The 13,326-nt window shown below is 45.8% G+C and overlaps 1 protein-coding gene and 1 pseudogene across 1 annotated transcript; both read right to left on the bottom strand.

The window, feature by feature from the left end:
* Window positions 1–1,862: 1,862 nt before the first annotated feature.
* Window positions 1,863–5,016, bottom strand: LOC147431169 (G-type lectin S-receptor-like serine/threonine-protein kinase SD2-5). The gene has a single exon (XM_086493818.1). It carries the CDS (start codon window positions 4,899–4,901, stop codon window positions 2,205–2,207), a length of 2,697 nt encoding a protein of 898 aa, XP_086349944.1. The 5' UTR covers window positions 4,902–5,016; the 3' UTR covers window positions 1,863–2,204.
* A 6,946-nt stretch (window positions 5,017–11,962) lies between these two features.
* On the bottom strand, window positions 11,963–12,666 carry LOC147431168 (uncharacterized; annotated as a pseudogene).
* Window positions 12,667–13,326: the final 660 nt, after the last annotated feature.

Below are 13,326 nucleotides of genomic sequence, written 5' to 3'. Positions count from 1 at the left end.
AGTGTCCTATTTTGAGCCTCAAATCTTGTGATATGTGATGGTATTGTAGAGCTTTTGTAGAGAGTTGGCATATTTTTGAGATCTTTGAAATGCACTCCTTCGCCTCAATGTTGACTTTGTATGGCACTTCATCTATTTCCCATTTTCTAATGAAGTGTTCTTGCTGACCTTGAAGACTAGATTAGGCAAAGCATAGCTTGAAGTTATATGTCATTGCTCTAGCTCTTTACCATTGAGAATTGGTAGCAAGTTCCTTGTTGATTATGTCCTATGTCAAGGTATTATGTGTAGGAGAATGACAAATGAGTATGTCTAAATTAGGGCCTAAAACTTGGATTACCAAAAGAAAAAAACTTGGTATGAAAAAAAGGCCTTTGGTATATGCTCTTATTTGAGGTGAGCATTTGGTATCTAAGAACATGATCATGCAAGGTGATTGCCCGGGACAAACGAGGAAAGAGTGTCTAATGCAAGTGCCAATTATGGGACATTCTATATGCATACAAGAAAATTATCTAGAAAAGCATGCAATGCCAAAAACAAAGTTGATGGATGTCTCAAGGAACAAGTGTGGCACTTGTGACATCAAAATTGGTGTCAATAGCTTTTGCTTTTCCAAGAAGAGATCTGATGTAGAAGCCTCTCCACTCGTATCTTTACTCAGTACATAAGTGTCCTTTGGACTTTTCTTGTTCACCTCACTAGACTTAAAAGACCTTCAGAACAACAGAAGCACAAGTAATAATAACAAGGTCGGCTAAAGTAGACGAGGAAACCCATAGAGGCACAATAAAAAAAATTATATGCAAGACTGAGGAGCTTGGTGACAAGACGGTCTGACAGAGGAGAAGAGCTGCAGAATGTGAGAAGTCACCGTTGCTAGTCGATTATACTTCACACACCCAAATTCTACCTCGTTGACCCTAGAATTAGTTAATTCTTTGCATGCAAGCCACACAAAAAAAACACCCTCACACGACAATTTTTCATTGGCCAAAACCCCTATGACCATGGGGACAAATTTCCTCCCCTTAGACCCTACCTTAACGACATTGCCAATAAAAAGCAACGCTTTCTTGCGAGGCTTCGATCATGCCAAATGGCCACTTGTGGGCTCAAAGATCCAAAAGACGGCTGAAGCAACGTTTCCTGGCGCTGGGGCTGCAGCACCAAATCTACGATGAGCCAAAGCTACCACAACATGTCACCACCTCTTTGGTTGCGTAATGATGACTACCCTGCACTATGTACCGCCTGAGCACCCTCTCATGCAAGAGTCGGACCGATGGAAACATTCCTGTCCTTTGGAGGCCCTTCCAGTTCTATTTCTCAATCTTGCCCGAGTTAATGACAATCAGTCCGCAAGAGCAAGGCTATGGACTGCTGGCTATGTTAGCCATTCATTGTGGGCATGTAGGTAGCATCCACTATATTCACAGCCTCTACAGCTCATTGTTCAAATAGCTCCGCGAAGCAGACAAGTATGTAAAGGATAGAATGAGGCAAAGGAGTGTGGTAGAGGAGCAAGCCAAGAGACTTGAGGATGTGTTGTGAAAGACAATACTAACACAGGCACAAAAGCGCCTGCCTGAGGAGTCGGGGGTGTTTGCACAACTTGACCCTTGCTACCCTCCTCAAGAAAACAAAACAACAAGCTCTTTCATGATGAATCTTTTGGTTCAAAAAGAGATTTTTGATGTGGCAGCTTTAGACATTACTAGTGTGGCCGGCGGCCGAAGGCCGCCTCTCTCTTTCTCTCCCCCCCTCGTGCACACTGTCCTCATTGTAGCCGGATAAAGGAAATTGCGACACGTGGCACTGGAAAACCGGTCTCCTTAATATGTAGTATAGATGGGATGAAGATTGCATTGAAAACTAGACATGAAAGCACACCAACAATTCTTCTTTGGAGAATTGGACTCCCCCTTTAGACCTTTAGAGCACCATCACTGTCAGCATTCGAATTAATATTCCTAAGCAAGGACCCGTAACTTTTTACCTATGTTAGTGCCAATATCCTAATATGTTTAAACCATAAAGAGATCCTCTGTTTGAGTTACTCACATGACAAGAACCATGCCTCTTAAACCTAACTATGTAGTACAAGAACTTATTGGCCTGAAAATTTACAAGGCAGGCCAACAGGATAGGCATGACATAACACATTCAATCTGCCGCTATCGGATATATATACTGGGATTGCACTAGCGACCATCACAAGCACCACGGCCCAAACCAGAAAATGCAGCACCTGAGATTGAGCAGGAAGTAGTATCTGAGCCAGAAAGAGTTGCTGCATAGGAATGCTGCCTTAAGTGGCCAAGCTTCAAGGATGGCGGTGAGTATGAAACCTCCAAAATATCTTCCAACATCTGTACAACAGAAGCCATGCTTGGTCGGTCACCAGGATCTGCTTGCACACACGCAAGCGCCAACATGAGCACCTGCTGAAAGCTATCCTTAGGAACACTGTCACAGGGTAAGCGATGATCCATTATAGCATCCTGTATGAGGGAGGCATTCATGGTTTCAAAATCCAACGATGTGGCCCCATTTGCAGTAGATGCGGATGTAGTGTTGTTGCCAGCAGAAATTGTCTTCACAACCCATGTGGGTAGATGTCCATGCTCTGGATCTAGAGACCTTCGCCCTGTCAAGAGCTCCAGCAGCACTACCCCATAACTATATACATCAGACTTTGCTGTGATAGAGGCATGCTGTAGCCACTCTGGTGCGAGATACCCCCGTGTGCCTTTCAGCGTTGTCATGGCGAAGCTTTGGCTGTCGTTTCCCATCAGCTTGGCCAAACCAAAATCTCCAACCTTGGCATGGAAATCCTCATCCAGCAGTATATTTCCTGGCTTCACATCACAATGCACAATGCTCTCTGCTGATTGATGATGCAGGTATTCCAAACCCTTGGCAGTATCCAACGCAATACGACACCTTGTCTCCCAATTCAGGATCTCATGTGATGAATCTGTAAGAGGAACTAGATCTTTCTTGTCAGAAGCACTAGAGCCGCTTTCGTCGGCTTGTGGCTCGTAGAGCCACCGATCCAGAGACCCTCTTGGCATGAACTCAAATACTAGCAAGCGTGCATTCTTCTCCATGCAGAATCCTTTCAGAGAAACCAGATTGACATGTGACACGCTGCCTATGGTAGCAACCTCTGCTTTGAATTGATGATCCATGTTGTGCTCTGTCAAAACTCCAACTTGATCCAGCCTCTTAACTGCAACCTTCACAACACCATTGGGTGTGTTCAAAACCCCTTCATAGACGGAACCAAATCCTCCTGTACCGAGCCTTTTGGAGAAGTCGTTAGTGGCGGCTTGAAGCTCCTTATATGAGAATCGTGGAGGCAGCTTTGATATCTCCTGCAAGAAGCGCTCTTGGGCTTTCATGCGGATATGGTGAGGCTGCCACCACCACCTCCATACAACCAGGAAAGCTATGATCATTATTAGAGCAGCACCCACAATGGTAGTACTTGCAATGATGGCAGTGGAAGATCTAGAGCTTCTGTTGGAGCTAGTAGATGTGATTTTGAGAAACATGACCTGACCTGTTGATATGCCTTGAGAAGGTAGACCAACAGTGTAGAGCATGGGGAAGAGGGCACACGACAAGCTGTTGGAGTCAAATAGGGCAGCATTACAAGATGCATTCTTCTCACAAAGATTCCGGCACTCATCTTGAGAGGCCACTGAAAAAGCAGAAGGTTGGGCATGGAAGGAGACATTGATGGCACGCAAGCTCAAGGAAGGGTCGATTGGGACACAAGTAGAGTTGAAGTTTGGCATCTGGTATTCCTGTGGACAACTACATTTCCTGGTGGGTTCATCTTGTGCCGTGCAAGCGGGCTTACTGGATGTGATCTGGAATCCAGGAGGACAACTACATTCTCTGGTTTCCGGATTGCAGAGACCATACTCTCCACAAACAAGGGGAAAATTGCAGTAATTGCTTATTGAAGAGTTGAAGTACCAAAGATGGTGGTTCGGATTTTCAGGACTTGGTCGATTAATCATGAGATTGCCATCCTTGAACAGAGCAGAGCCTACTAAATCTGTCCCGTTTGGTAATGGATCATCATTCAGGATATTGTGAGCTACAGAGCCCAAGAAGATCCCCTGACTGCTGTAGAACTCTATATCCTGGTGAATCACTATGTAATCTGCAACTTCACCATCACCGCTGTCTGTTGTGTTAATGCCAATGCTGTGATACACATACATATTCGACCTTGTGAACATCTCTAGACGCCCCTGTGAGCCCATTCTTAGCGCATAACAGCCCGGTGTGCTGAAATCTGAATACAAGGGAACTCTGTCATAGAGCGTGATATTCTGCACGAACCTCATATTGGAGGGAATCAAGAAGAGATGGTGGAAATACCCAAAGCTTTCCCACACAACTCCGCCAGCATCATCAACAAGAACAAGGTTGCCATCATCTTGGAGAGTGAGGTTTTGCACTTGCAGACCGGCAGTTGGGGTTTGCCAGGCAACAACTGGGGAAGATGAAGCAGCTGCGGTGAGGGACAGGGCGAGGACACCATCACTACGCAGAGAAAGAGTGCAATGGGAACCGATCAAGGGCTCGGGGAGTGAGTTGAAGGTCCACATGAGGGCATTTGGGGTCTTGAAGGTGAAGCGCACCCCGCCCATGCACTGTTCGACACCAGCATCAACCCAAGAGCGCAGATCGAGCTGAAATCTTTCATTCTGCGATTGCATCCAGAAGGTGTGAGCAGTAGTGAAGGAGGTGCCGAGGGGCACGCTTGAGGGGAGGCCAGCTATGGAGCCCGCACCGCTAATCAAATGCGGCAGCAGAGTATACATCAAGGCATTGAGCTCAAAGGCCAGAAGTACGGCATGGAAGCACTTCAAAATCATGGCTCTCTGCTATTGCTATCAGAGGCGATGGCGCCCGTGCGTATGAGACTATGGGTCATTCCATGAATCCGTAGTCTCCTTGTCAAGCTCGTGCTCGTGTTGGGCGGCCTCGACAAACATATAATACATTTTAACTTTTCAAACCGTGGGGCTGTATCTTGCAACTTGCAAGAAGACTGAGGGCTGGCTACACACTAAACACTAGCAGCTTGGGTTGAAAGGGTTTGCACATGCAACCAAAAATAAGTCTTAGGGTGGATTCACAAACGTCCCCGGACATTGTGAGCCCCACAAACAAGCTGCAGACAAAAAGTCGTGGCTTCACTTGGTTGGTCGAGTGAACTCGCGCTTGTCAACTTTATGGAGATGTCCGCAGGTTCAATGGGATGGGCGAGGGGGGGAGGGTCGCCCGAGGATTGCCTACGATTGTCAGCAGAGTCAACTGCCAGCTAATAGACGTCTGAGTATTGTGTGAAGCCCTTTCTTGAATGTCCAATGAAGTGGCCACTCTGGATTGGAGGTCCACGAACGTTTCTGAAGCCGCCCTTAACGTTCACGTCGGCTCCAACATTCCATGCACGGCAGCTAATAATTCGTAAGAGGACGACAAGCACATTGTTTGTCATTGCATCGATAGCATTCTCATGGTCATTGTGTGTTTTTCCATACGAAAGAACTATGGTTCCACGTGTGTTCAACTACTGTGGTAGCAGGGTCCGAAGTTGAAGGGTCGGAGGCCACTGCAGTGAGGGTTACCTCATTGTTTGGTGGATGCAGTTGACGGACGCCCTCTTAACCAACCACACCTTGTCCAAGCCTCAATTTTATATATCTTATTTTTTCGCAAAGCCTTTTAATTAAGTCCATGTAATTTTGATCCGAAAGCTATACAATATGAGTTGTAATATTTTGTCATGAGCCCAAATCCATGTGAGAGACCGTTGGTCATTTGAAAAAGCCCTAGGTATAAAGCTCAGTAGCTTTAGTTCGAACATACATTATAACATTATCTTTTAACTTGAAAGAGCTTTTATATGTATGATTGTAAGCAGCTACTCGGCTGCAACTTGTAATACATTTTTTGTATGATCTGGTGATCCAAATTTGATTCTAAAAAGTGCATTGTGATCCTTGTCTCTTGCTCTTTTAATTAAGTATAAGCATTTCTAGTTCTGTTGTGGTTCGCGACTATGTGTCTGTGAGTCTTATCTTGTCAGGACAACGGCAAGGCCGGACTAGACAAGGGCAAGGCCGGGCTAGGCAGTGTGGAACGGGAGTCCAACTAGGGCAAAGGGCTAGGAGCCATGCTATATAGTGGGTAGTTGGGAGGTGGACTCCAAGGTTCTAGTTCCCCTTGTCTAACATTGGTATCAAGAGCAAGGTTCCTATTTTTTGGAAAGGACAGGCGTGGTGTTTTAGAGCCACAAAAAGCTTTGCATGCTTTGCATGTCCGTGTCAAGAGCACCGTGGAGCTCATCCTCGGTGAAGAGGACGACGAGGACGGGACTGCGTGGGCAAGCGCCCTTGGCAAGGAGAGCCGTCGGGTGAAGGTAGCTCAAATTGAGCGTGCAGGGGCTCTACGGCATCGCGTCGGGCTGCTGAGCAATTCACGACTCAGGGCCGAAGCCTGCTTTGCGGCGTATCAACCACCATCTCCCTCACAGGGCTCTCACGCGCTACTGCTCCGGCTATGGCGTTTCTGGAGCTCTGAATTCACACTTAGAACGCCTAAGGCCAAAGGCCTTAGGACTTTAAAGTGGTACTAGGGGTGATACACACCCCGCATCAAGCAAAGAGCTCCGACCTCCGGAGTTTGTAAGCATAGATCCGAGGGGATCGAAGGCCGGGCCGGCGAGTACACACACACACACAAATTTTTTGCGTACTATCTGCAGAAAATCAAAAAAGTAATAAAGCGTCTCAAGGGGACTCATAGAAACATTATTTCTCAAAATTGATTGCGGTTGAAAGCAATTCCATCCATACTCGATTCGGCTACAATGGGTTAAGGATTTCCCTACATGGCTGACATTTCTGATCGATTTCGACTTGGACAATATCGATTTCGACGTGATTAGCAAGGCTAATTAACCTTTGTGGTGCTCTCAACATCAGGTTTTTTTTTTTACTATTCCTTTCACTGCACAGTGTCGCCATGGATTCAGATATCAATATGACTTTTGATTTCGACCAAAATACGTATGATCCTGCCCATGATGGCTCGTGACCGAACGCTCTCACGGAGAGTGCCCGCGACGCTACGGCAGGTGACAACACATATGAACTGCTTGATATTCAAGAATTTCGTGCACTTCAGACATGCATATCAGTCATGGAAGGAAATTTTAAATCTTTAAATGAAAATGTCACTAAATTATCCATGTTAGTGATCCAATTAATGCAACAGTAGTCCAAGGGTCCTGCTGACACGCACATGCATGAGCACGTTGCTACACAGGGCCAAGGCCCTTAATCAGGGACAAGGTCCATCTGCTGATACTTTGCACACTCTCACTGCAAAAGAGGTGGATGAGTTGTTGAAAAACACCAAACCACCGACTTTTAAGGGAGAGGACCGCAATCGTAATAAGGATGTAGTGAATATCTTTCTCAGCAAGTGGGATGGAATTCACGCCTTACGGCATACCCCGGATGCAGTCAAAGCACTGCAAACGAGCTTAACTCTGGAAGGCAAGGCCTACAAATGGTGGATGTCTCTCAAGGAGAAGAATATCATACCACAGAGCTGGGCAGCTTTTGAAGCTATGAATCGCAAAGAATTTTTCCTACAAATGAGGCAGATCGGAATTGGACGGCTTGGGACACGTGTTCCATGTGCCAATACCCATCATTACTTGAATATATATCTCACTATCGGGATGTTATCCTCAAGTTGGAAGGCCTAGATAACTTTCAGCAAGTACGGGGGTTTATACGTGGTCTGACACCAGAGCTTAAGAAGCACGTCAAGACCCAAGACCCGAAAACACTTGAGGAAGCCATAGTGAAAGCACATATTCACGATGATCCAGATGAAAAGAAATCACATCATAATCACGTGCCTACTAATACACATGGTAATACACGCACACAATCTGGGCACAATAAAAGGAAATTTCATAGTAGCCAATTCAGAAGCATCTAAAAACCCAAGGGGTCCAAAGGTCCTCTCTATCGTGAGGACTTTGATAAAGCTAAGAAAGAGAAATTATGTTTTCAATGTTTAGGAAGAGGCCATGGCAAAAAGGATTGTCCCAAGGGAAAATCTGCTGCTCATGGCAAGGAGAAAGCAGTGCACATGGTGCAACTGCTGCCTCTTGAGTCTTGCTCGCGATTCTCTACAGTGGAAGTAACCAACACACCGAGGTGGTGAATGAATGTTGTCTCACAGCGTCCATGTGGCAACAGACCTTCGGACCACATGAGTTAGTACGTATGCACGGATCTCTGCAAGGGCACAAGGTGCGCATCTTGGTAGATGACGGTGCTACTCACAATTTATCAATTACGGATTGGTGAAAAAACTCAAATTGCCTCAAACTCCGAGTACCCACCGCTACAAGGTAGCAATGATGAATGGACATGATACCAAAATCTGGGATACTTAAGTCCGAGCTGTTCCATTGGAAGTACAAGGCTACTCCATATCCTTGGATTTTCAGGTTATGAGCATGGAGAGGGCAGACGTGGTCCTTGGCAGAGAATGGTTGCATAGCTTAGGACCATCACTGAAGTGTAGCTATGAGCACAACAGCTTGATGTTCGAATCCCATGGCGCACATGTGTTGTTGTTAGGAGAGAAGGATGTACCTTCTTCACCATTGATATGTACAGCTGAGCTTATGCAGCTTGTTTTTGATAATGAAATAGATCAAGTTTTATTGTGTTACTCATTGTCTCATTTTCTCTCTAACATTGAATCTGTTGAACATTCCTCAACGTTGCATGCTTCTCTCTCATCTCTTCCACCAATGGCTACTTCCAAACAAGCAAAATTCGCTAGTGAGTTACAAAATTTAATAAAGAAATTTCATGATTTTTTTCCTAATGATTTGCCACCAAGATTATTGCCAACACGATCGGTGCAGCATAGCATCGATGTGGTTGCACGCAGTAAACCTGTCAGTAAACCGCCCTACCGTATGAGTTACTCTGAAGCTGCTGAGGTGGAAAGTCAGTTTGCTGACTACCTTAGCAGAGGGTTTATCCAACACAGTTCTTCACCATGGGCTTCTCCTATCCTATTAGTGAAGAAAAAAGACTGCAGTATACGCATGTGCATAGACTACCGTGGCTTAAATGCGGTTACTGTTAAGAACAAGTACTCATTGCCACGCGTGGATGAGTTGTTCGACAAACTCACTCATGCTCGTATTTTTACGAAAATAAACTTGCGGTCAGGCTATCACCAAGTCCGTATTTGCCTGGCTGATATACCCAAAATTGCATTCCGAACAAGGTTTGGACACTATGAGTTTTTGGTTATGCCCTTTGGGTTAACCAATGCGCCTGCAACATTCATGACACTTATGGATAGTGTCTTAAAGTCGTATTTGGGCAAATATGTCATCGTTTTTCCTGATGACATTCTAGTCTACAGTGCTTCTAAAGAAGAACACTTACAACATCTGAGACACGTATTCGAATTGTTATGAACAAATAAATTATATGCCAAGGAATCTAAGTGTGATTTCTGAAAGAATAAATTCACTATCTTGGGCATGTTATTTCAGCTAATGGGCTATATATGGATTAATCCAAAGTGGATACAATCCGGCAGTGGCCTTCTCCTAAAAATCTGGAGGAGTTACAATTTTTTTTAGGATTTGCATGTTTTTATCGCAGGTTCGTTAAGAACTATGCTAGTATTGTTGTTCCCATGACGGACCAACTGAAAGGCAAAGGCAAAGTTTTTTAGTGGGGACCCGCTCAACAGCACAGTTTCAATACGCTCAAGGATGCATTAGCTACAGCTCCCATACTAGCTATTGTAGATCCTTTGAAACCATTCTTTTTGGAAACGGATGCCGGTAACCGTGCTATTGGAGCAGTCCTGTTACAAGACGGACAACCAATTGCATTTGAAAGCAAGAAGCTTGATGCAGCTCAACAGAACTACTCTTCTTATGAGCGCAAACTTTATGCAATAGTGTTTGTCTTAAAAACATGGCGGTATTATTTGTATGGTGCTCAGTTTGAGATTGTGTTTGACCATGAAAGCATCAAATGGTTTACACAACAAACGGATTTGAAGGGTCAGAAATCCAGGTGGGCCGAGATTCTTCAGGAATATGACACCAAGCTCCCGTATCATAAAGGACGATACAATGTGGTGGTTGACGCTCTAAGTCGTATGCCGGAGATCAATTCTCTCTTGTTCACGAAACTTCGTAGTGAAAATTTGGATTCTCTAAAGGGCAAATATGAGCATGATGAAGCATATTCCAAAGTGTGAGGCCATGTACAAATGAGGGATCCTTCTTACTCCAATGAGGGTCAGTGTAACATTAACCTCCACACATAGTTCTCCTCTATCGAGTGATGGACTACAGCGATGGAAGCATTTCACCATCAACAATGGGTACCTAATCCATAAGGGGAGAGTTTGTGTGCCGACGGACACAAACATTCGGTGCCAAATTCTTTATGAATGTCATGATAGTGCAAGTGCAGGGCACTCGGGTATTAGAAAGACTTATGCTCTCGTACGAAGACAGTTTTACTGGCCAGGTTTACATGGCTTTGTTGAAGCTTATGTCTTGCATTGCCAAAAATGTCAAGTTAATAAAGCAGAGCACCTGAAAGCAGGAGGACTCTTACATCCCTTGGAGATTCCCAATGGTAAATAGGAAATTATCTCTATGAATTTTATTGTAGGTTTTCCAACCACTATACGAGGTCATCACTCGGTATGGGTGGTCGTAGACTGGTTGACTAAACTATGTAAGTTTATTCCAACCAAATCAACGATTAAGACTCCAGAACTAGCCACGTTATTTGTGCACAATCTATACAAGTTATATGGTTTGCCAAGTAACATTGCCAGTGATCGTGATCCCAAATTTAACAGTCATTTTTGGAGGGTTGTGTTCAAACGATGGTGCAGCCAAAGTATGTCGACGCTAGAAGATGGCATGGACAAGTGTGTGCAGGCAAGCAGAAGAATGGCAAAGGACTGGAGAAGCTAGGAAGTTCATGGGATAGCGGGTAGCAGCGGAAGTGTATACACGATGCGGCTTATAGGCCAAGGAAGACTACACAAGGGGCTAATTGGGGTAGCAGGTGAAAGAGATGCAAAGTGCAGCCTTGGGGTCCAGAAATGAAGAGCTTGGAGTGGTGAAGGAGTAGGTCCAGACGGCTCATCAAACCGAGCTACGGAGCCCAAGTTATTGAAGGTTAAAATTTTGGTGGTTTTTAGTTTTTTGCCGGACAAGGCAGCTGGAGAAGGGTGGTCCAAGTGGAGCTTGAGGTATGGATGTGTAGAGCTCAATTCATGGAGCCTACCCGTCTTTTTGGATTGTGGATCGGAGCCACGGTTTACAAGATATGGTCATTTGAAGTTTTTCCAGGGGCCGGGTCTGAGCCCACTTGACCGCATTGGAGTACATGCCATCTGGCATCTTCTAAGCCTCGACGAGGTTCTAGAGCAGAGTGTACATCATATGGAGCTAGCACGGAGTGACTGCACGCCAAACGGAGTCCGGAGCAAGGACTTACAGCAGTTGGGAGCTGGGGTGCCTTTGTCCAAGGTTGGTCGCAGATGATTTTTTCCATTTTTGAAGACCTTGGTTCGAGGATGCCGAGGGGTCAAAGTGAAGAGACAGATAGGGTAGTAGGAGCCGGAAAAGTGGGGCTTCACTCAGGCTTTGTGGCTCGGCAACAGAAGGTGGGAGCACAGAATGGGAGCCAGGCCAAGGCAGGTTGCAAAGTTTTTGGGTTAAGAAAAAATATATTGGGTTTTTTTTGTTCTTGTGAAGTCTTAAGAGGCTAAGGCCTCCTGGGGCCGCCACGTGGCGGGGGACAAACCCCACATGTGAGGAAAGGATCCTGGAGTGTGTGGATTATATGTTGAGGCGTGGCCTCCCATTAGCACACAAGAAAGGAGAGAGAGGGGAGCTCTCTTGGGCGCAGCTATGGCATCCGCGCATTGGGCGCTGTTGTGGCGATGATGCGGCGGTTTTGAGCGGCGTAGCCGGTGAGGCTGGGTGGCGCCCATCGCCCGCGGGGGTGTGAACCCGATGATGACATGGCAGGCCCTTGCTAGAGGAGGGTCCCGCGGCCCTTGGGGCACCAAATTTTTGAGAGGAAAAGGGAGAGGGCAATAGCGATATCGCTATTGCCTTCCCCCCTCAGGTAAGGGATGATCCCCACAACAGAGAGTGAGAGAGAGAATCCGGAGCCATCCAAGTGGTATAAAGCAAAGCTAAAGCTGGCCAAGTTGAGGGCCAAGTGGACAAAGCCAGATGCAAGACCAAAAGGGGGGAGATCCGGCCGGCCAAGGTGGAAGGTGCAAAGGGCAAGTGTGCACACCTTCTACATGTTTCCAAAGCAAACTAGGCCAAGTGTTAACAATGCAATAAAATACTAAAAGAAGCTCTAAGTGAAGGCCACGGCAAGAGAAACTCACCCTTTTTTCTTTTTTTGGGCCTCTTAGAGGTACCCCTATAAAAGGTTGTGAATGTGAAAATTTAGTGGCTTTTTTGCCTGGGTGAGTAAGTGAAAGCTTGAAGCTTGTGTGATGCCAAGCTTTCCATTGAAGCTACATACGTCAATTGTATTACCCTCTATGCAATAATACCAACCGTTTGCCCAATCTCTTGTATTGCTTCTCCCCAATCCCCTCCTTCTCTCTCACTCTTGGTGTGTTAACCATTATTTGCAGAGGGTTTGCCTGCAGTTTGAAGGGTGCTATCAAGAGTGCAGATTAGGGGTGTTTTGTGAGTTGGAACGGGTGAGTTAAGCAGTGTGGGTGCACTTGTGTTGTGGGTGTTCTTGTGCAAGGAGTGAGGTAGTTGCTTTGTATGCTAAGGTGGAGTTGTTCGTGCAAATTAGCCAATTTGAAGGTGTGTTTTGAGAGGTTAGGGGTGTTGTGGGATCCCTGGGCTATAGAGAGGCAAATATTGTGTGTGCTGGGTGTGTTCCCGATTCCCCCTCTCCATCTTCTGGTGCCCCCACGGAGGAGCAACTGATTGCTCGTTGGTGTTGATCAAAGGCGGTTATTTCCATCAAGGAGAGATGGCAGCACATAGTTATGGACCAATTTATGCTGGAGAAGGAGATCCGGAAGAGTGGATGGCCGATTTCGAGTTGTATATGTTGTCACTGCATATGCCGGATGAAGCCAGCAAGATGCAAGCGATCCCGTTCTAGATGCGGGGAAAAGCAAAGACATGGTTTTATGCATTGGAGGGAGAGCCAAGAATTA

This window comes from Adiantum capillus-veneris, chromosome 21 (assembly GCF_014529385.1).
Source record: "Adiantum capillus-veneris isolate H3 chromosome 21, ASM1452938v2, whole genome shotgun sequence".
Classification (NCBI taxonomy): Eukaryota; Viridiplantae; Streptophyta; class Polypodiopsida; order Polypodiales; family Pteridaceae; genus Adiantum; species Adiantum capillus-veneris.
Note: the sequence above shows the minus strand (reverse complement) of the source record. Positions and strands in the feature narration are given on the sequence as shown.

What these genes read in the sequence shown, in the direction of transcription:
- LOC147431169 (XM_086493818.1), bottom strand. Translation starts at nt 4,901, where the DNA reads ATGATTTTGAAGTGCTTCCATGCCGTACTTCTGGCCTTTGAGCTCAAT.